Source organism: Rutilus rutilus, assembly GCF_951802725.1.
Source record: "Rutilus rutilus genome assembly, chromosome: 1".
NCBI classification, from domain to species: Eukaryota; Metazoa; Chordata; class Actinopteri; order Cypriniformes; family Leuciscidae; genus Rutilus; species Rutilus rutilus.
Window position 1 is genome coordinate 50,559,465 of NC_140209.1, and position 24,289 is coordinate 50,583,753.

The 24,289-nt window shown below is 37.9% G+C and overlaps 1 protein-coding gene across 1 annotated transcript in view; it reads left to right on the forward strand.

Annotated features, from left to right (window-relative positions):
• LOC311298739 (uncharacterized protein) overlaps nucleotides 1-16,698 on the forward strand; it is a 37,398-nt gene extending 20,700 nt beyond the window's left edge. The window contains exons 15-22 of the mRNA XM_084421935.1: nucleotides 11,866-12,006; nucleotides 12,687-12,787; nucleotides 13,556-13,617; nucleotides 13,813-13,993; nucleotides 15,485-15,571; nucleotides 15,726-15,907; nucleotides 16,023-16,166; nucleotides 16,243-16,698. Coding sequence (XP_084278061.1) covers nucleotides 11,866-12,006; nucleotides 12,687-12,787; nucleotides 13,556-13,617; nucleotides 13,813-13,993; nucleotides 15,485-15,571; nucleotides 15,726-15,907; nucleotides 16,023-16,166; nucleotides 16,243-16,653 — 1,309 coding nt within the window. The 3' untranslated portion in view covers nucleotides 16,654-16,698. The remainder of the gene's footprint in view (nucleotides 1-11,865; nucleotides 12,007-12,686; nucleotides 12,788-13,555; nucleotides 13,618-13,812; nucleotides 13,994-15,484; nucleotides 15,572-15,725; nucleotides 15,908-16,022; nucleotides 16,167-16,242) is intronic.
• Nucleotides 16,699-24,289: the final 7,591 nt, after the last annotated feature.

Sequence of the window (24,289 nt, forward strand, 5' to 3'; positions counted from 1 at the left end):
GTACTCCAAATAAAGTTTAATTATAATTTTTAGCCTATATCAAAGTCTCAAGCCATATGTCAGTATATATGTTAATAGATTTGTAGTACAAGTATGAAATAAATGTATTTTAAATATATTTTGGTATTCGTTTTTTTTCACTAGGGTACTATTGTCTAATTTTGTCATTCTTATTCTTAAAGTCATGAATATTTCAACATAATTTCCACCACATCTCAATTTTTTTGTTCTCAAAATAAAATGGTTAAACTTCATTAATTTCATAACATTATTATAAACATTATTTAACATCATTAAATTCATAGCATCATATTTTATGTATACTGAATACAATTAAATAATATACTCACACTTTTTGCATAATTTGATGAAATTGCAGTTTGATTGGAAATGATGCACAAAAAACAAAACCTTAGACATACACTGCCGTTCAAAAGTTTGGGATCGGTACGATTTTTACATTTTAAAAGAAGACTCTTATGCTCACCAAGGCTGCATTTATTTGATTAAAACAATAACAACAAAAAACAATCCAGTAATATTCTGAAATATTATGACAATTTAAAATAACTGTTTTCTATTTGAATATATTTTTAAATGTAATTTATTCCTGTAATGCAAAGCTGAATTTTCAGCATCATTACTCCAGTTTTCAGTGCCATGTGAAGAGGGTGATTTGATACTTAAAAAACAAACAAAAAAACATTCACTATTATTATCAATCTTGAAAACAGTTGTGTAAAAAAAAAAACATTTCAGGACTCTTTGATGAATAGAAAGTTAATATTTCATTTGTTTGAATTAGAATCTTCTGTAACATTATAAATGTCTTTACTGTAACTTTTGATCAATTTAATGCATCCTTGCTAAATATTGATTTATTTTATTTTGTTCTGGGGCCTATACCATGAAGTCGGTTTAGGTGGATAGCCAGGTATGTTTCAGTTTAGTTTGTCTAACCATAATCCTGGGTTTTAGGCACCATGAAAGTGGTTTGGCTTTTAGCAGTGTTCATCGCCATAGTAACTTGCACTCCACGGCTAACCTGGCCCAGGGCAGGTTATACTCCAGGTAAGAGGTTGCAAACCGAACTTGGACCAGTCAGCTGTGAGCAAAGTGACATGTCTGATGCGATAAAGTCACTCCACCTGTTTCTACTCCAAATTAAAGGTAAAAAAGGTTAAAAAAAAAAAAAATCCCAAATTAAAGGTCATTACATAGCAAATGATTTTTAAAGACAAAATCGTCTGGCTTTTAGTAATGCTTATTTAGAATAAAGTTTTGTATGATATAGATATTATTTATGTTATTATTACACCCTTAATCGATCACACGTACAATTTTAGTTTATCAATTATTATTACGCACAGTTTAAATGAATAAATATATAAAGGTAATATAAATACGCTTTAGAATCAATAGATAAAGCTATAAAATGACTAGCCTACATGTGAGCTTAAATGTTCAGTTCTCTCTAGCCGATTCCTTTATAAACTGTATAAACTAACTTCACAACTTTTACTTGCACTGATATAGCAAGACTTTTTCTTCTTGAAAATGTTGTGTAAATTTGTTTAAATTCTTAATATTTTTCAATCTCGTGATATTCTAAGTGAATTGCACCGCTTCTCTCGCTTCTCTCGTTTCTCAGCATGTGATTGGCTGTTTGCTACTGATGTCACACCTAAACTCCTAAACTCAGGATCAAAGACTGAGTTGACAGAGAAAGTTGATGATCAGCATCAACTGTTTTGTCAACTCAGGGGGGAAAGTGCTGCATCCATACACTTTGTGAATGTACGGGGAGCCAACGATAGACCGAATGGTAGTACTGTGTACTGGTAAGCCTGTCCCTCGAAAGCGAATCTCAGAAATGGCCTGTGATGAGGCGATATTGGGATATGAAAATGCGCGAGGATATGTTTGGTCGTCAGCATTCTGACCGAGCGCTTCGTCAGCGCTTTGCGTCTGAGATCTAGAATGGGTCGAGACCTCCATCCTTTTTCGGGACGAGGAAATAACGGCTGTAGAAACCCTACTCGCTTTGTGAGGGGGGAACGGTTTCGACCGCACCCTTCTCCAGCAGTTTGAGCACCTCGGTGCGGAGAACGTGTGAAACGTCTTTTCTCACTTTCGTTTCGACCATGGCGGTCTGCGAGCAAACTGTAGCCGTGTTTTATTGTGTTCAACACCCATTTTGATATGTCGGGGATAGCTTCCCATTTGGCTTTGGCCCGTACCGCTAGGGGTTGAATAGAGGCTGGGGACCCAGCCGTCAGGCCGTCTTGAGCTATTGATGCCGTGTGTACAGCGCTCATAAGCGGGGGAACAGTTTTTATGTGTAGATGTGCGCGCTGAAGAGTGGGCACACAATCTATCTTTATTGTCTCTCCCACACTGGTTGGGGGGAGAGTGGACATTATTTGTGTGTAGGGGTGCGTGCTGTAAGGCAGGCACCACCTGTAGAAGAGTACTGGGGAATGTGGAACAGCTTATATTTGCAGGGGAGCGTATATTGCTGGGATTACATGGGAGGCGGGGTCAAAGTTGAGCCCGACCAACCCCGTCTTTGGACGCTGCCAAAGAGAGTGAGTCACGCGAGGGCGGGGCCGGCGTGAGCTCGTTCACTTTGGTGAAAAGATTCAGCGCAGCCGAGATTCGAACTCGGGTCACTGGCGCGAAAGTCTCAGATTCCACCACTGAGCCACAGAAGGGCGGGGCCAATATGGGCTCATATGTTTAAATGCTCATAAACGTGGCTCTGACGTGTCAGGGCGCGAATTGCCGATTGGACTACGCGTCTGAGCCGCCCCGTCATAGGTTCGCGCAGTTGCCGCAGCACAGCCAATGACGTGCTCGCCGCTCATCTGTGTGTGCTGTGCAGCTACACTGCGTTTAAAAAAAAATGGCTTCAATATGGTTCCTTCAATGGCTCCTCGAGAAAAGGAGTTTTCCCATAGCGTAAGCTACTTACGCAATAGGAGAAACCTCTCGAAAGGGAACACTGAGTTTGTTCAAATACCATCATGGTACAGGCCCCTGCTTCCACTCTGTCTCCTTTGTTTCTATGGTTACTGTCATTATGAGTTCATTTGTCCCAGCTGTGTCTTATCGTGTTTCTGTTTGCCTTTTAAGATGCACCCTTGGTCCGGTCTCCATTGCGTTAATGTGTGTTTTCCCTGCCTGTCAGCTAGTTCCAGAGAGTTATTATTAAAGTTTGAATCTGCATCTTTAATCTGAGTCTTCAGACTGTTCCTGAGATAACCACAGTGTGACAGGAGTAATGATGCTGAAAATTCAGCTTTGCATCACAGGAATTAATTACATTTTAAAATATTAAAATAGAAAAGTTATTTTAAATTGTAATGATATTTCACAATATTACTTTTTTGATTGTTTGTTGTATTTTTAATAAAACAAATGCAGCCTTGGTAAGCATAAGAGACTTCTTTTAAAAACATAAAAAATCTTACCGATCCCAAAATTTTGAACAGCAGTGTAAATGTGGTCAAAGTCAAAGAAACTATTTATCAAAGTAACTATATCTGTTAACTTTATTCTGTTCAACAGTGCCAGTCCTGGGCAAGACACGGTCTCAAGGTAAACTGTCAATAAAATATTAAGTAGATCTGGTTAAGATGGTCTACCTAACCTGGGGTCTTTTTGTTATGTTTATAGTATAACTGGACACCATATCTTTGAAACTTCGCCCAGTCCAAATGTTACTTGTGAAGGAGCTGAACTCACCAAGCAATTTGCGCCAGAAGATCAACTGGATGACATCATTGAGCGCAGAGCACAGGCGTTCAATCAACATAAACTCAGGTTGAACTGGGGTTTTTTCTACATCTCACCCAAAATCCTGTAAAACAGCACCACAGTGTCATGTTAAATTATGTTTTATTAATAAAGTTCGAGAGGAGCACGTTCAGATAATAAAACCTAACTAGATGCGAAAGTTCGTCGAGACAAACTTTAAGTTGGCTTGGAAAAGTTTGGACGAGAAGTTTAAAGTAGTTTGAAGTATTACTAGTGTGTTCTGGGTGGTTGCTAGGTGGTTGCCATTGTGTTCTGGGTGGTTGTTATGAGATAGATAGATTAGAAATATTAGATAGAATGGAAAATGAGTCTGGATGGATTAGAAATAGTACATAGAGCGGCAGCTAATGAAGTCTGATGAGCCTCTCCAACTGTCAACATTTGAATTTAGTTTAGAGTTAGAATGAAAGAGAGAAAAAAAGAAAGAAAGAAAGAAAGAAAGAAAGAAAGAAAGAAAGAAAGAAAAAGAGAGCAAGAAAGAAAGAAAGAAAGAAAGAAAGAAAGAAAGAAAGAAATCTTAAATGAGTCTCAATGAATTAGAAATAGTACATAGAAAGGCAGCTGGTGGAGTCTAATGAGCCTCTCCAACTGTCAAAATTTGAATTTAGTTTGGAGTTAGAAAGAAAGAAAGAAAGAAATATTAGATAGATAGATAGATAGATAGATAGATAGATAGATAGATAGATAGATAGACTACTGTACACCCAAAGCGCTTTACAATCATATCAGATAGGTTAGAAAGAAAGAAAGAAAGAAAGAAAGAAAGAAAGAAAGAAAGAAAGAAAGAAAGAAAGAAAGAAAGAAAGAAAGAAAGAAAGAAAGAAAGAAAGAAAGAAAGAAAGAAAAAGAGAGTGAGAAAGAAAGAAAGAAAGAAAGAAAGAAAGAAAGAAAGAAAGAAAGAAAGAAAGCTTAAATGAGTCTTAAATAAATTAGAAATAGTTCATAGAATGGCAGCTGATGGAGTCTAATGAGCCTCTCCAACTGTCAAAATTTGAATTTATACAGTTGAAGTTTGAATAGTCTTTAGAACATTAATTGCGGAATGTTCAAATTGAGTTATTCAAATTTTGAATAACTCAATTTGAACATTCCGCAATGAAAGTCTATTAGTCTAGATGGAAATAGGGGTCCACGCGCACCCCCCGGCTTTTTTTATGCCACCTGATTTTTTCAAATCTTTAAAGTGTCTATTTTCAGAATCTGCCAGGTAACAAGCTGAAATAATGTCCCAAAGGCTTCATTTTTAACCCTTTGCGGAACCCGACCGGAACTCGAAAAATCAAAAAATTATATAGAAAGTGGCATAACATTTGAAGTAAACAACATACAGACACAAATTAACATATTTTCCCATACAATTCTGACCCCAGGAATTGAATGGAATGGTCATTTTTGACATTTGAAAACATATTGACCCTATTTCTGGACAAAAATAGCAAAAAATGTCCAAAAATGTGTAGAGGATCAACTATATTTTCCTTTTCTGAAGTGCATAGGGTGATTTCTTTTTCACAAACTGTTATTTCTTTATCATTCAAGTGTCTATTTTAAAATTAAATTGGGTACCAAGCTGAAATAATGTCCAAAATGCTTTATTTTTAACCCTTTGCTGCACCCGAACGGAACCCGAAAAATCCAAAAATGATATAGAAAGTGGCATAACATTTGAAGTAAACAACATACAGAGACAAATTAACATTTTCCCATACAATTCTGACCCCAGGAATTGAATGGAATGGTTATTTTTGACATTTGAAAACATATTGACCCTATTTCTGGACAAAAATAGCAAAAAATGGCCAAAAATGTGTAGAGGATCAACTATATTTTCGTTTTCTCAAGCGCATAGAGTGATTATTTTTTTCACAAACTGTTATTTATTTATCATTCAGGTGTCTATTTTAAAATTAAATTGGGTACCAAGCTGAAATAATGTCCAAAATGCTTTATTTGTAAACCTTTGCACCAAACTCGAAAAATCTAATGTGATATAAAGTGCCATAACTTTTGATGTAAACAACTCACAGAGACAAATGGACACATTTTTCCATACAATTCTGACCCGGGGAAATTGTTATTTGTTATATTTTAGAACATCTTGACCATCTATGGTCAAAAACAGCAAAAAAAAGCTAATTTGACACCATTTTTATTATACTAATAGCAGCCTGAAATGGGGTTTATTTTAACCTTTTACTGCACCTATCCTGAACCTGAAGAAATTGAAAATAGCTTTACTTTTGAAGTAAACAAAACAAAGCAAATTAACTTAAAAAGTTTGGGAATGTTGGGGCTTTGCAGTTGGCAGTTGGTGGCTGTCGGTTGGTACCTGCAGATCGCCATTTCCCACTGCTTTCTCTTTTGATAATTTATTTCTAATAATTTAAAACGCAGTGCAACTAAATCTAAAAGATTAATGGTCTGGTGTCGACTAATGCAAATCGCCCAGCTCGAGGGGCGGCACCAAGTGTGCATTTGAAAATCTCACTGCACGCAATTGGATAATACTACGACCAATCACAACAATAAAATGCTACCAGCGGAGCTAACTGGTAGATTATAGTCTTACCGTATCCGGTCGGCAAAACAGCAAAAACGTCCTTCTTGCAAAGGAACAATTCAAGCGCCGTCTTCTGTTCGTCTTTTAGATAAAAATCAAAGTCTAACTCGTTCATTGTAGCGGCCAAAGCTGTTTCAAACAACTGGTATTCATCCATAGCCATCTTGCAATGTTTACTAATGACTTCGACGTAACAGCACTGTCGTCATCTGTTTAGCTCACCTCTGGCCCGCCTATATCAGATAACCCGATGTGATTGGTGCAGCTCAGATCGAGGGGCATATTTAATGAGCATCATTACTCAACACCAGAGTATCTCGCTGAGCAAATTCAACTTGTGCTCTCGTGAGAACTCTGTATTACCAGGGTATCTGAAGGAGCTCCAAGAAGGTGTTCCTTCTCGTTTCCCAATCATTGCATTTTCTGTGACAAAGCAAAATCCAAGTTCAAGGGCAAGACTGAAGAGCTTACAAAGTTTCAGAGTTGGAAACACAAGGAACCAGCCTGGAAAATTATATTGAACCTAGGGCACAGGAATTAAAGAAATAGGCTCTTTATCTCAAGGTGTAGGACAAGGACCTTTTTGCAATGGAAGCTAAGTATCATCTATCATGCAGAAACAACTTCAACACAGGGTACCAAATCCATGAGCATGGAAGGGAGAGAGCAGAAAAGGCAGCAGACAACATTGACAGTCTGCAGGCCCAGAAGATAGCAGCACATAAGTCGTATTGTGTGGTAAAGGATTACATTCTTAGGCGCCGTTCACATATCGCGCCTAAAAACGCATAGAAAACGCTAGGCGCGCCGCGTTCTCATTTTTCCAAAGCGCTAGGGCGGTTGCGCTCCGGAGGCGTCTGTCGTTGCTAAGCGTGTGCAATAATTTAATACGCAGTGCAGCTGCACAGCGAACACAGCAGAGCGTCTAGCTCGCCCATTGGCTGTGCTGCGGCAACTGCACAACCTATGGCCAAGCGCCTCTGATGTGATGGGCGCCAATTCATCTGATAAGGTCGCACATCAGAGCGCGCCTAAATGGGCGTGGCCTTAGATAAGTCAAGTCAAGTCAAGTATATTTGTATAGCGCTTTTCACAATACAGATTGTATCAAAGCAGCTTCACAGTATTAAATTAAAATAATACAACAAGGTTTGTTTCTAGTGGAATTTATTCATTGATAAAATAAAATTAAATATCCCCAAAATATCCCCTTAGTCTATAAAGGAATCCCATTCTGGCCAAATAGCAGGTTTAAATCGACTGAAGTGACAAATCCCGACAGATTGTAATAGTGCGGCAGGCTACGCAATACTCGTTCCCTTACTCTCAGGGAACCGAGGTTACGTTAGTAACCGAGTATGTTCCCTTTCGAGAACGGTCACTTCGTATTACGTAGCTAATATGCAGTGGGGACGCAATGTAAAATGCCGCACTATTAGCAAGTGGCTGCATACAACTGGATCCTAGGGAAGCACCCCGAGGTTCACAGAAACAAGCCATAACAAACCCCAACATAGTGACAGTAAACAGACGTGAGTCGGGTTTCATGAATAAGGGGCTGGAGTATAAGGGTCGCTCCGAACATTAGTCCCAGGACAATTGTGCTAATGGACAGTAATAGGTAGACTAATAAGAGTGGACCCTAGCTGGAGTACTGACGATGCAGCGGCCATGAGACCGAGAAGCCTCTGAAACTTCCTGAGGGGCATGCACGCACCTACCCTGAAGGACCCCTTATAGAGAGAGCGCACTCTGGTGTGAGCCGCTCTCTCTCATCATTGTAGAGTCGATAACTGTGCCCATAAAGATTACGTTCTGGCTGGCTAACAGTTTGCTCTTGGAAAAATTTACCCTGAGCCCCAGGCATTCCAAATAGCTGAGGAGCATAGATCTGTCTGTCAATAATTCGGTCTTCGACTGACAAATAATGAGCCAATCGTGGAGATAGTTCAGCACGCGCACTCCGTTGCCTCAGGGGAGAAAGTGCTGCGTCCATGCACTTTGTCAAAGTACGGGCTGCTAGAGACAGACCGAACGGTATGACCGTGTATTGATAAGCCTACCCCTCTAAGGCGAATCTCAAGAATGGCCTGTGATGGGGCGTTATCTTAATGTGAAAGTAAGCGTCTTTCAGATCCACCGTTAAAAAAACAATCCCCCGGGCGAACCTGCGCGAGGATTTGTTTGGTAGTTATCATTCTGAATGGCCATCTCATGAGAGCTTTGTTCAGATGTCTCAGATCTAGAATGGGGCGAGTGCCACCGAATTTTTTTGGTACAAGGAAGTAACGGCTGTAAAAGCCTGACCGGCTCAGCGCGGGGGGACTAATTCTATCGCCCTTTTTTCTAGTAGATTTTGCACTTAGGTGAGAAGCACGTGAGCCACGCCGCTTCTCACCGAGGTCTCGATGACCGCCTGAAACCACGGGGGTCTGCGAGAGAATTGGAGCGAGTAACCTCTCTTTATAATGTACAAAACCCATTTCGACACTCCAGGGATGTCTTGTGAACCGCTCTGGATCTCCAGCCAACAGCAGTGGGCAGGCATAGATGGGCGACAACTGCTTCTTTGAGCAGAGGCAGCTTCTCATAACCTTTTTCTGCTGCGCCGTCAACAGAGGAGAGCGTGGCGGAAGTAAAAGCGCTCGTGCGTGCTGAGTACGGCGCACGCCATGATTTCGTGAGTTCGTCGTGGACCTCAGGGAAAAAAGGCGCTGGCTTGTGACGGGGGCCTGCTGGCGCCCAGGCAGAAACCATCCATCCAGCCTGCTTCTAGGTGGCTCCTCAGGCGAGGCCCATTCGAGACCGAGGTCTAAAACGGCCGCAGTGAGGATACGCAGCATCTCAGTGTCCGATTTAGCCTAGTTCCGGTAGCAGCAGCGCTAGCACCAGACTATGAGAAGGCGGGGTCAGCTGGGCCTGTCCACTCTTCCTCAAGCGCAGCGATGGAGAGGCTGTCGTTGTGTTTTTCATGCGATCTGCCGAAGGAGACGAGACCTGTCGCTTGAAGGGAGAGGGGGCATTGGTCTGCCTGAGTGAACAGGACCGGCGAAGTAGAAAGTGAGTGAGAAAGTGAGAAAGCGACAGTGTCGCCGTCTCGAAAGAGAGCTAGCCGCGTCTGCAGTGTTGAGATGGGCAGGCTCTTGCAGTGAGAGCAGAGAGTGCAGCTTCAGTGTGGGTGGGTCCCAGGCACGTGGCACACTCCGAGGGCCCATCTTCCTTGTGTATGCACAAGGGGCGAGGCATTTGAAACAATGTTCGTTAAATTTGACTCTTTTAGAACTGAGTGTCGCAGCAGCAAACACAACAGTAGCAGTAAAAGGATATAGCATTTTTTTCAAATGGCGATCTGCAGGTACCAACCGACAGCCACCAAATGCCAACTGCAAAGCCCCAACATTCCCAAACTTTTTAAGTTAATTTGCTTTGTTTTGTTTACTTCAAAAGTAAAGCTATTTTCAATTTCTTCAGGTTCAGGATAGGTGCAGTAAAAGGTTAAAATAAACCCCATTTCAGGCTGCTATTAGTATAATAAAAATGGTGTCAAATTAGCTTTTTTTTGTTGGTTTTGACCGTAGATGGTCAAGATGTTCTAACATATAACAAACAATTTCCCCGGGTCAGAATTGTATGGAAAAATGTGTCCATTTGTCTCTGTGAGTTGTTTACATCAAAAATTATGGCACTTTATATCACATTAGATTTTTCGAGTTTGGTGCAAAGGTTTACAAATAAAGCATTTTGGACATTATTTCAGCTTGGTACCCAATTGATTTTAAAATAGACACCTGAATGATAAATAAATAACAGTTTGTGAAAAAAATAATCACTCTATGCGCTTGAGAAAACGAAAATATAGTTGATCCTCTACACATTTTTGGCCATTTTTTGCTATTTTTGTCCAGAAATAGGGTCAATATGTTTTCAAATGTCAAAAATAACCATTCCATTCAATTCCTGGGGTCAGAATTGTATGGGAAAATGTTAATTTGTCTCTGTATGTTGTTTACTTCAAATGTTATGCCACTTTCTATGTCATTTTTGGATTTTATGGGTTCCGTTCGGGTGCAGCAAAGGGTTAAAAATAAAGCATTTTGGACATTATTTCAGCTTGGTACCCAATTTAATTTTAAAATAGACACTTGAATGATAAAGAAATAACAGTTTGTGAAAAAGAAATCACCCTATGCACTTCAGAAAAGGAAAATATAGTTGATCCTCTACACATTTCTGGACATTTTTTGCTATTTTTGTCCAGAAATAGGGTCAATATGTTTTCAAATGTCAAAAATGACCATTCCATTCAATTCCTGGGGTCAGAATTGTATGGGAAAATATGTTAATTTGTGTCTGTATGTTGTTTACTTCAAATGTTATGCCACTTTCTATATCATTTTTGGATTTTTCGAGTTCCGGTCGGGTTCCGCAAAGGGTTAAAAATGAAGCCTTTGGGACATTATTTCAGCTTGGTACCCAATTTAATTTTAAAATAGACACTTGAATGATAAAGAAATAACAGTTTGTGAAAAAGAAATCACCCTATGCACTTCAGAAAAGGAAAATATAGTTGATCCTCTACACATTTTTGGACATTTTTTGCTATTTTTGTCCAGAAATAGGGTCAATATGTTTTCAAATGTCAAAAATGACCATTCCATTCAATTCCTGGGGTCAGAATTGTATGGGAAAATATGTTAATTTGTGTCTGTATGTTGTTTACTTCAAATGTTATGCCACTTTCTATATCATTTTTAGATTTTTCGAGTTCCGGTCGGGTTCCGCAAAGGGTTAAAAATGAAGCCTTTGGGACATTATTTCAGCTTGTTACCTGGCAGATTCTGAAAATAGACACTTTAAAGATTTGAAAAAATCAGGTGGCATAAAAAAAGCCGGGGGGTGCGCGTGGACCCCTATTTCCATCTAGACTATATGGGATTTTTCCAAGTTTTGATCAGCAATTTTAGGAAAACCCTTAGTCTGATCAGTCTGAAACGAGCAAGCAACTCGAGTCAGAACAGTTTGAAGGTTTAGTCTGAGTTTAGTGGTTGTAACAGTTTAGGAGGAGTAGCGTGGAGAAATTTTGGCTAAGAAGAATAATTTAAAATAATATAAATATTAAAAATAATAATAATAATCTACAATATCAGTATGTTGGCTTTTCCAAGCCAACTTAATTAAAAACCTGTGGAGCACATTCAGTTAATCAATCAACGAGTTAAGGGGTGTAACGTTAGGCCTATATACACACAGCAAACTTACCTCCGTTTATTGACGTTTTAACAGCATTTGACCCCGCAGTAACTTTACTTTCCTAACATGTCCGAATCGAGCTCTTCCCGTCCGATGCAGAATCTTTCGTCGTTCAGAATCAGGATCTTTGCCGCAATCCTCTGGTGTTATGTCGCGGGCGTCAGGCCAAACAAACGGGTCCTCGCCACCGCGGGCGAAACATCCCCAATCTCTTTCCGCGTATTTCTCTTAACCAGACCATTCAATAATTCCTGCCATAGAGAAATGGAAAATAAGGCAATGGAGGAAAGAAAGAGCGGGCCTTCCTCCAGCGTCAGGCCGCCGCAGATTCAGTCCCGGCCCGTCCACAGTCTCAACGTCTGCCGGGTCAACTCAGTGTTCGGCTCAAAACCTTCTCGTTTTCCGTCCCTGGTTGAAGTTTGTATCGTTTCAGTTGTTGAATAACAAGCCAGTTGTGCCATCTGGACACTCATTTTGATCAGGGAATACGCGTTTTAAATCGTTTCTGTACAAATGATTAGCCTAACGCGATTCTTCCTTGTTATGTGGCGTAAAATCACACCTAAACAGTAGCCTAGGTCGCACATTAGAATCATTAAGAACCCATCGTTAATGCTGTCCTGCAATGTATCTACAAAAATCGCTTAGAAACGTAAAGTTATAGCATAACTTAGATGTATTTTTATTTTTGAAGTCATTTAAACCCACATCAATTTATGCAAAGCTTTGTCTTTTACCTTAAGTTGTATTTTTAGGAGTCAAAATCGTGTAATCTGACAGTGACTATCGTAACAGACAAAAAAATCGTGTAATCTGAACCAGGCATAAGAGTTACCTCAGGATTTTTTGTTGTTTTATGGGGGTATATTACTCTGGGGATACTCTGGACAGCACAAATAGCATAATCTTTACTCTGTTTAATATGATGTAAGTGATGTGTGTGAACTCATGAAATACGTACACATCTTTGTTGTTTTGAGGTACATTATTTCTGGGAGCCACTTATCAACTTTTATAACACAGTAGGCCTACTATTTTCTTCTTGCGTTTTTCTCAGGATGAAGACAAACGAAGAAATTCTTATCGCCAAGGCAAACTCTCCTCTCCAATATCCTACCAGTTTCAAGGTTGCGCCGCTGCAGAAAAGTTTAATACCAGGTCAGCATAGCGTTCCTGTTAAGTTGTGTCTAGGGGCCAGATTTATTAACAGCTTGCAAGTTCAAACCCTCTTTTGGCATTAAAAAAACTACTGTCAAGATTTACTAAAGACACGCAGTGAAAAATTAGGGCTAAAAAAGCATGGAGACAGGCATTTTTATTTTTTTAATACTTTTACTTTTTTGTTATAGAATTTTTGGTAACACTTTACAATAAGGTCTCATTTGTTAATGCATCAACTAACATGAACTAACAGAGAGCAATAACCTTTGTTAATGTTAGTTAATAAAATATTTATGTTCACAGAGCAGAGCATTAACTAATGTTAAAGATACAACTTTGGATCTTAAAAATGTCTTGGAAAATGTTGAGATTAACATTAACTAAGATTAATTAATGCTGTAGAAGTATTGTTCATTAATTTTTTGGTTCACATTAACTAATGCAAACTAAATTAAACCTTATTATAAAGTGTTACTTTTTTTTAATAAAGAATGTTGGCCATTGGAATGTAAAATTAATTAAAAAGGTTAAGGAATCTTACACTGGTTCAAACAGGCTACTCTATTGAATGTCTATAATTTAGCCTATGTTGAAGTGTTTGGAAATGTTTTTTTATGGTAAGCTTTTTGTTTTTGTAATCAGGCTCTCAAAGTATATCAGAATTTGAATTTAGATGTATCTGCTTTCAAATGTAAAGAATTATCGGTATCGGCCAAAATTTTCATATCGGTTCATTAAGTGAATTGTTTTATATTATCATTTCAGGTCTCGGCCTGCACTTCTCGGCCGCGAGAAGTGCAACAACAATCAAGAGTGAGGTGTACAAGGTTGGTTTTTAATCTTCCAATTCCCTTTTGTGATTTGTGTATTCATTCAATATGCATGCACATTAGAATCCTGTTTCACCGTTAAATACTATTTGTTAAGCGTTAAATGCATGTTGATGCAAAATCTTGAGACGGGTGAATTCAGATTCCATTCTTAATCTAAACTTACATTTGCATTAAACACGATGTCTGCAGGTGATGCTACGTGTCTCAACTGGAGCCCTGTCAGTAGAGGATGTTCTGGATGAAGAGCAGGTGGATGGACAGGATCAGAGTGAACTGAGTATCTCATCTAGCAGCCTCACACAACTCAATGATCTGCTATCCAGAGTGACCTACACCAGCACTATCTACCATATCAGGACATCAGACCTGGGTAAGGGCTATCTGTATATAAAAGTAGCTTCCCAGCCAGCACACCCATGTGGCTATGATTAATCAGATGCAAATAGAAATTTAAAACCAGTCCTAATTGAAAGAGAACAAGTTGACAAAAAGATTGAATCCAATACTGGGTGATAATATAGCATAACAAGTGATTTATAAGCTAGTTTTTATAGGCCGGTCATTTTTGACCAGGAACACCACAAGTGTAACAAGGTGACAAAATTGTCCAAAAAAAATACTTGAGAAGTAGTTATACCCTTTGTGAACAAAGTCGCTAAGTTAAGTCCAATGCAAAAAAATTAACTAGTATTTTTTACTAAAAACACACACAAAAACTGATTTTGCGCGGGCATTTTGCACTAGTATATACAAATTCCACCAAATCAGCTTATCTTTGTAAAATGGCACATCTATCTATAAATTACAGAAACGTCTGTCTGTGTGTGTGTGTCTGTTATTCGCATACCTCTCGAACCGTTAGTCCGATGGATTTCAAACTCGACAGGTGTCTCGCTACGGGCACGAGTAAGTGCAGTGCCAAGTTTGACATTGTTTGGATGAGAAATGCTAAAGATAGCGTTAAAAATATCAGTAAAAGAAGAACTTAGAAGGTTGTGGTTTAAAAATAAACATTCTGACATAAACACTCTGTCAGCTACACTGTTTACTTCTGAATATTATAGTTTGGTTTCAAAACGTGATAAATCCATTTAGATTAATTTGAGTAAAAATGTGTTTTCTTTACCAAGAAACCAACAATTACTAAAAACACACACAAAAACTGATTTTGCACGGGCACTTTGCACTGCTCCCTGAATCGACGCACTTATTCATTTGTGGATGTAAACTGAATCTATAAGTCAGCGATGCTGTTTACTTCTGAATATTATATTTCATTCTGGTGTGCTTAACGTTACCGCTACTGTGTAATAGTACTAGCCTGTGCTATTCACCAACTAAACATATCCTATTCAATGCGTTCACAGTCTCTTTCACGGGCATCATTTGTAGTAGCCTATTCACAAACTGCGTAGCGTTTTCTCTGAGTTCACTGTGTGCTTTCTACCATGCACAAATAAAAATGTCACTGAACGTTTGCTGTGTAACAATGAAACCCACCAAACCAACAATTACTAAAAACACATTTTGCACGGGCATTTTGCACTAGTCCTTTTAAATATCTGAACGTACACTCATAACATCAGAAATTATATTATGATAGACCTTTACTAATTAGAACTAAATCTTGGTAACCATGCAAGAATGCATATGTCATTTTAACTGAACTTAGGACTGGTTGTGGTGCTTAAGATATTAGTCATTCAGTTTTTTTTTTTTTTTTAATTAATAGTAATAGATAATATAGTATTAAAAGATGATGATGATGATAATAATAATAATAATAATAATAATAATAATAATAATAATTCTACTTCTAATAACAAAACACCTTCTTTTTTTTTTTTTCTTCTTTCCTTAGCTCAGCTCTCTTTTGAGGAGCATGAAGCTAAATTTCCAATCTTGATTAGGAGACCATCAGTTCCTGTTCTTTATGACCCAGGAAAAGGTAAGACCACTACCCACTAATTAAAACACCACTACAAAACAGCGTGCTACCATGGCATCAGATATGCTTGTTATAACAAATATACCTACACATCTATAAAGTTTGTAAAACCTGCTAATGAAATGTACCTACTTCTCTCTCTTTTGCAATTCAGATATTAACTCACAGGTAACCATAATTACCAAGACATTTCTGAGGTACAAGCAGCTGAACGTCCTCATCAACAGCATCCAGAAATTTTACCCAAATATCAAGATCATTGTTGCAGATGACAGCCTGAAGCCTGAACGTGTGTCTGGAAACAACATTGAGCACTACATCATGCCTCCTGCACAGGTACACACTTCTGCCCCAACACTTCAATTGATCTAATGCCAATGTCAAACATCTTGGATTTTAAGCGTAGATTACCTGGCAACTAATCACTGCTGATGATTATTTGGTACCGCAGGGCTGGTTTGCAGGCAGAAATCTGGCTTTGTCCCAAGTCACAACTAAATACTTCCTGTGGGTTGATGATGACTTCTTGTTCTTGAAAGAGACACGGGTCGAGAGTTTTGTGGAAATTATGGAAGCGATTCCAGAACTAGATGTTGTAAGTATGGAATTAGATTCTTTAGAGGTCTTGGAGCATTACAGCACTGTTAAACAAGCTCTTTTTCTCTTGTTAGCTTGGTGGTGAGGTCTCAGGTGAGCAGTTCCATTTCATTCTCGAGTATGATGAGGGAAATGAAGAAGAAGGTGGATGTCTAAAGCGTATTGAAGGAGGGTTTCATCAGCCACTTTCTGGATATAATGAATGCTTTTTAGTAGATGGCGTTGTTAATTATTTTTTGGCGAGGACTGAAGCGGTGCGAAGAATTGGCTTTGACCCATTCCTTAATAGAGTTGGACACACAGAGTTCTTCATTGATGCACTTGGAAAACTGTTAGTTGCTTCATGCAAGGGGCTTTCTATTGGACACCAGACACATCAGGCACAAAACGATTATGACTCATACCGGACTCAAGGGAAACTTGAAGAGAAGAGAAAACTGGCTCATCATTTCTTTAAGAATTATCTTAACTACATCAAGTACTGATTAGTATTAATTACTGATCTTCTTTTTAAATAATCAACTACAAATCGCACAGATCTGCCAGTCACAACACTTTACAGTAGTGAAAAATGTATTTCTATGGACAAATTGCAGCTGAAGAATTGCAGAGAACCACACGGTTAACTATGTATGTTGAGTGAGTCGATTTATGTCGAATTCAGACGAAGAAGCCAGCTGAACATGCACGCACAAGGTTAGCATGAGATCGCATAAACGATTCAATTTTTATATGTTTCTTTGTTTTTATGTGTATATTCTTTTATAAAGAATGTTACTAATCGGTCAGGTTGCCAATTCAGCCTGTTACTGAGGGAAAAGGAACAGTCAATACTTTTGAGTACTGGTTTTTCTTTTACGAGAACTCTGAGTTTTGCTTGTTTATGCATTACTTTGACGTTCAAATTGACGTTCATCTTTCTATATATATATGTCCTAAAAACCAATCAGAGTTATATGATGTTTAAGAATGTATGTTGGTGGGTTTGCCGGAAAAATAAGGAAATTATGTGAGTGCATTTTTAGAGGCCTGGATTCCAAAAATATTGGAAATGGACTTGGTTTCCCGAAACCTTCTTAATGCTATGTCGTTCTTGAGTTACACCTTAAGCTGTACCTTATCATTAATACGTGTTTCCCGAAACGTTCTTAGTTAAGTATATCTTCTGTAAGTCATACTTTCGTAAGGTTGGTCTGGACCACTCTTAGCTTTACCTTATCACTGTTGCAGGTCTATACGAACAGGGACGTGCACAGACATTTTGAGGGGCAGGGGCTCAAGTGAAATAAAGGGCACCTCTCATAATTACTTTTGTTTTTTTTGTTTTTTTACAAAAAAGTGTATATATATTAACGCAACTCTGACTTCCTTTTTAAAAAATTTATTTAAAAAGTTAATTAATTTTATCTTCCTCAAACTCACGCAATTTTTTCATTTTCAAAAGATGCTACTAGTTTCAAGTATATATTTAGAATAACCTAAATAACTGCATCAAGCAGAGGGGCGTGTTTTACTAATAATTTGTTTATTTTTGCACAAGGCATTACATCATTTTAATTATTTTGGTGTTATCATAATTCTGATGTTTTAATACACACAGACAGTGTTCATTTAGGCTAATTCAAGTGTTTTCATGCAAAGAATAAAATTGTCAATCACACTCATTGTTGTTAGAATTTTAATTATATTATTATTATATATTATATTATTAATTTAATAAAAGAGTGCTTTTAAAGGCCAGTGAAAGCATAGGCTACTGTCAGTTAAGTTCTATTCAGACGCATATTGTTTCTCATGGGCTCGTCCGGTATTTTAAACGGGTAAGTCGGTGATTTTAGTGCCGTCCGAATCCATAATATCAGTGTTTTTCTCACCCAACCCGCGTAAAAATCTCTGTCCAAATTAGTACCTACTGTTTTTTGACAAACAGGGGTGCGTTTCCCGAAAGCATCGTTGGCCAACTATGGTCGCAAGTTCCGTCGTTACCAATAGAGTTCAATGGACATTGCGATGAACTTGCGACCATAGTTGGCCAACGATGCTTTCGGGAAACGCACCCCTGGTCGTGTGGTAATTTAATTGCCATCTGAATCCACATCTCTGCGTTTACAAGAAGAGATTCAAAATCCACTGTTTAAATCCTTTTTGATCACTGCCGAGCACAGTACGTAAGATGTTCACTTTTATTACTGAAATGCTGGAAAGTATTTACAAGAACAATATTTCATCGCAGCTCCACCTCAGCGAACAAAAATGGGAAAGAGAAGAAGGCACATAAAAAATTGAAACGGTTATTATGGCAGCAATATATCGTCGCTGCCCGATGAAACTCACGTATGTCCAAAACGGTTACTTTTCAGGAAGTGAAAAAAACACCATAATTTCAAAAGCAGTTGAACGTAGCGTTGTCATACTTGGTACGGCATCTTTAAATGTAACCATATTCTTGCCAGTGTAATGATATAGTCCACATTTGACCAAAATCGAGTTTAAATGGACATACGTGCATATTTTACAGTAACGGTGGTCGATACGCGTTCTTCCGATCATTAGAATGGCCAAGTCGCGTTTCATATTGACAGATGAATAGGCTATACGCTCAGTTTATTAAATACGTCTCAGTTTAAATGTCTCTTGCAAACTTCATATATGAAGGGACAATGAATAAATACACTCATTGCTGACCAGCCTATAGGCGAACTAGGCAATTGCCTAGAGCGGCACTTTTGTAAGGGCAGCAAAATGTGTGCCAATGCCAACCGGGAATGAACAATTCACAAAATAGGCTAGGCTATGATAATCATACATAATCAGAGAGTAGCCTTTTTCTTTTCGTTTTGAATTATTTCGTTTAAAGAATTTTCAAGCTTTGTGTATTGGATGTCATTCTCATGTCTGTGTGAGGCATACACTGAGTTTCGTTAAGTTAGGATGAGATGCGCTTAACGTGCAATGCAAGTGACCGCGCGGGCGCCTCCATGATTATATTGTCTGCTATATATTTGCTGCTTATATATTAAATCCACTACAGGCAATTGGCTGATGAAAAATTTATTAAAAATAAGATACAATTTATACAAAACGAAATTCACTTTCAAAATTCACAAAACAAAACTTGATGAAGTGGTCAAAATCATGTCTGACCCGTCTCAAATGTGGCATCCTATTACTCGTGCTGTTCACTTTTCATACTTTCAACAGTATAGTAGTAGACCTACAGACTCTATTTGTACAAATTGCTGCACATTCATTTAATTCTGAATTTTGCACAAACAAGTTGAAAGGCTTCAAATCAAGTTCACGGATAATTGTGCGTGCATTTATTAATCATGATACTAAAATCATAACAAAGTAGGCTATGCTATGTACAAAAAAAACAGCCATTTCTGTTTTTTTTTCTTTTAAACAAAAAAAAAACAAAAAAAACAAGCTGCACCCTTTTTTTTTTTACATTTCATCTTTCATTCCGAAATAGAATAATGAATGAACGAAAAAGTACACGGACCCAACATGGCTATAGCCTTTTTAGCCGTTATCAATCTAAATTAATCTCGTTTTTAATTTAATTTTATTTTATTTTTCTTTATTTAAATTTCGTTTTTCTTTATTTAAATTTCGGGTTTTTCTTTATTTAATTTTCGTTTTTTCTTTATTTAAATGTCATTTTTATTTATTTAAATTTCGTTTTTTCTTTATTAGGCTAAATTTCATTTTTTTCTTTTTTTAAATTTAGTTTTTTTCTTTATTTAAATTATGTTTTTCTTTATTTAAAATTCGTTATTCTTTATTTAAATCTACCCTTTACTGTGTCAGTAATTTATTAGTCAGAAAAATATTAGACTATAGTATTGCTTAAGTTAACAGACCCGTGCGTTAACATCTCCACAATAAACAGTGACAATTACTTCGTCTAGACCATTTACCGGTAAATAACAGTTGTGAATATATTGCGAATATATAATGAACTTGAACAGTTGTCAAAAACAAACGTTTGCTGATACTTTACCTCACAGAATTATTCGGCTATCCAATGCGGAGCTTCCAGAGACGCTTAGACCGGCGAGATGCCTCCACAGAGCGGGAGATACGCGGCGTGATTGACAGCTTTGACACCAAATGGATATACGTGCAAATCAGATGACATGATTTCACAACTTTTCATTGGTCATTTAGATATGTGAAGCATACTGTATATGGAAATGAACCTGGGCCCGGTTTCCCGATAACGCTCACTCTTAGCCTGCTAAGAAGACTCGAAAGATATATCTTACCAAAGTAGTTTATGTTTTTAAGTGTGTTCCCCGAAGTGTCTCTTGGAAGCTTCTTAAATCGCTGCCGCTTAAGTTCAACTTAACAAAGGCGCTGTCCCAAGTGAAGGTGCTGAATTAGTTGGCATCGATTGCTCAGGAATCGATTTTACACTTCACACGGTGCATTACAGCGTTAAGAAAGACAACACGTTCTATCCAAATGAAACATTCCTCAAATTATTCCAGTAACTTTTATTTTAACATAGTGTAAGTTATCAGTAAAATATAGCCTATTAATTAAATGGTTAAATTGTCAGTAATATGTTCACACAATATGTTGTGACGGGTAGACGAACCGGGTATCCCTCGCTAATCATCCACCCTCCTTATCCCGTTGTGCCACTTGTGCAGCTTCTTTACATGGGTTTAACGACTTCTAAAAATTATGTAATTATGCTCTATCTATGAGATACTTTATTTATCCAGAAGGAAATTAAACAGTGTCATTCTAAGTGCACATTCAGATATAAAGTCTCATTTGAAGAGGCTGCGTAAAGACATTAGTTTGTAATGTACATTATCTGTGTGTTTGACGTAAAGCTATGCATGAGGCAAAGCAGTGGAAAGGGAATCCTCTGACAACCATGTGACCTGCGTTCAATGCCCTATAAATGAATGAAGATGAATCAGCTATGAGACGTGGTCATTTGGTCATATGTCAATTTTTGATGCAGAAATTCTAACGTGTACGCTCCTTTGTCAACATTAACCCTTAAAGAGTTTCTGTATCTTGGGGGATACAGTCATTTAACAGGCTGTGGGGGGAAGGGCCATAGGGGGAGGGGCATTATGTGGTTGCAGTTGATGAGAAACACTGATGGGGTGATGGGTCATGTAATCAGGTCATGTGACTTTATGCCAACATTCCAAATATTTGTATCAAAATCCAAAATGGCAGCATACGTGGACAAAGACACTGGCTATGAGGGAAGTGTTTTTATATTTTTCACGATTATGATATTTTAGAGTGATTTTGTTTTAGAAAATAGTTTTTTAAGGATAGTTTTACATGTTCTTGTGGATATTTTTTAAATAATCTTCTCACAACTTTGATTATCAGGCATTGAATGCCTGTATCCTGGGGGATACATTGCCCATATAAGGGTATTTAACAGGGCTGATCACTCACAGATATTCTTATGTTTTGAGGCCTGTTCTCTACAGATATTGAATATGATAAAGGTTTTTCTTTAACTTGTAGTGTAGTGTAGTGTAGTGTAGTGTAGTGTAGTGTAGTGTAGTGTAGTGTAATGTAGTGTAATGTAGTGTGGTGTAGTGTAATGTGGTGTAGTGTAGTGTAATGTAGTGTGGTGTAATGTGGTGTGGTGTAGTGTAGTGTAGTGTAGTGTAGTGTAGTGTAGTGTAGTGTAGTGTAGTGTAGTGTAGTGTAATGTAGTGTAATGTAGTGTAGTGTAGTGTAATGTGGTGTAGTGTAGTGTAATGTAGTGTAATGTAGTGTAGTGTAGTGTAATGTGGTGTAGTGTAGTGTAATGTAGTGTGGTGTAATGTGGTGTAGTGTAGTGTAATGTAGTGTAGTGTGGTGTAATGTAGTGTAGTGTAGTGTAGTGTAGTGTAGTGTAGTGTAGTGTAGTGTAGTGTAGTGTAGTGTGGTGTAGTGTAGTGTAATGTAGTGTAATGTAGTGTAGTGTAGTGTAATGTCCAATGTCCAATTTCAAAAAACAGCTGAAAACCCATCTCTTCCATGAGCACCTAAACTCATTAAAAAAAAAAAAAAAAAAAAAAAAAAAAACCTTTCCCTTAAAATCCCACTTATCATGCTTATGCTACTCTGAATAATGCCTGAACTTCGTATTCTGAACACTTCTTGCGTTGTTGTTGTCTTTTGCCTCTTCATGATGACTCGCTTAATTTAGTCCTGATTTGTAAGTCGCTTTGGATAAAAGCGTCTGCTAAATGACTAAATGTAATGTGGTGTAGTGTAGTGTAATGTAGTGTGGTGTAATGTGGTGTAGTGTAGTGTAATGTAGTGTAATGTAGTGTAGTGTAGTGTTATAGTGTAGTAGTGTAGCAATTAGAGGCAAATTGTTTGCCAGATTATAATTATCAAAAGTGAATGCCAATTATAGATTGACAATCATTAATGCTTTAATGACATTAGAAAATAGCCAAGGCTAATTAGCACCATTTTAGTTCTAATAACAAATAAAGTCAACTTCATAAATAGTCCTGTATCCATTGCGGACATTTTTTTTATTAGTATATATATCATTATATATAGCATAAAATCATTGTTGAGCCACAACATTGTCAACATACCATAGTTTGACTTGCAAACAACGCTAAGAGAGAGCTTACGAATGGTCTGGACCAACCTTACGAAAGTGTGACTTACAGAAGATATACTTAGCGTACGAACATGTCGGGAACCGTGCATTAAGGTTAAGAGAGAACTTAAGTACTAGGTTAAGAACTACTTAGAGATAAGAACGCTTTGGGAAACCGGGCCCTGGACATTCTATCCGTCGAAAAATCTCAAAATCGGCAAAATGGACATACGCGGTTTTCATCGGACAGCGACGATATTATACAATTTTAAAATATGTAGGCAAGGCTATTATAGGCTATTATAGTTTGGATTATTTTTTATAATATCCCATGAGTCCTAATAAATGCAATTTCAACTATTTCTGAAGTGCTTCATTTATAAAGATCACCGCTTTCTCACATAAACAGCCCCTGCACGAGAGAATAATTGATTCTCGAGCCATCGATATCAACCAATTCAGCATCATCGCCACGGACAGCGCCGGGTAACGTCGCACGTAAGAAGGTATATCTTAAGCAGCTTCCTAAAGTATAGTTCGGGGAACACGCCTAGAAATGGTATACCTTCAGTTAAGTTATACCTTAAGAGTCTTCGTAGCGCGCTAAGAGACAACGTTATCGGGAAACTCAGCCTTGAGCACATCTTAAGTCAGAGCGTGCGCATAGAGTGGGTCCACAAAGAAACCTAGGTGACCAGAACATAAGACGAGATCCCTGTATACCATCAAGAACACTTATAATGAAGTTCTTGAACTTCAGACAAAAAGAACAGGTGCTGAGAGTGGCCAGGTCCAAGGGGACGGTTTCAAATAAGGAACACACTCTTCATTTTCATCCAGATGTTTCTGCTGAAGTTCACAGGAAGCAGAGAGCTTATGATGGTGTCAGACAGAGGCTACGAGAGAGAGGAATCAGTAAACACAGGTCATCTACCCTGCTCGTCTACTTGTTACACACCAGGAGAAATCAAGGGTGTTTAACACACCGACTGCAGTGGAAAGCTTCATTGAAGAACTAGACAAAGAATTAAGGTGGGCTCAGTTCAGATGGACTATTACAATCTGGAAAGTAGGTTGCTTTAAAATAATTCAGATTATATTCCACAAATATCGTTATCCTCTTTTTGTGGTGAGGACTGAATTAAAACTAACAATTAGATTGATCTTGACTATAATTAAGCATATTCAGTTGTTATTGCTCTATGGAGATGTGAAAATGTGTGTTTATATTTTAATATAAGTGAGAATAATTTTGTAAACAGGGTTGTGATAATAAATAGATATAGGCTTAAGTACCTGATAGTTCCTCACGGTTGTGTGGACCAATCAACGCCATACAGGGAGTGTAAGGGGTGGGGGTTTAAATGCAGTAGCATGGACGATACACGAACATGGATGTTGTTGAATATGTAACAATAGGTGTTTTGTTCATGATTATTTTTTATTTGTATTTTTTGCTTATCAGTATTTAAGGTATGTGTGTCTATAAAAGGGAATGTGCCTCCTAATAGATTATGGGGGAGACA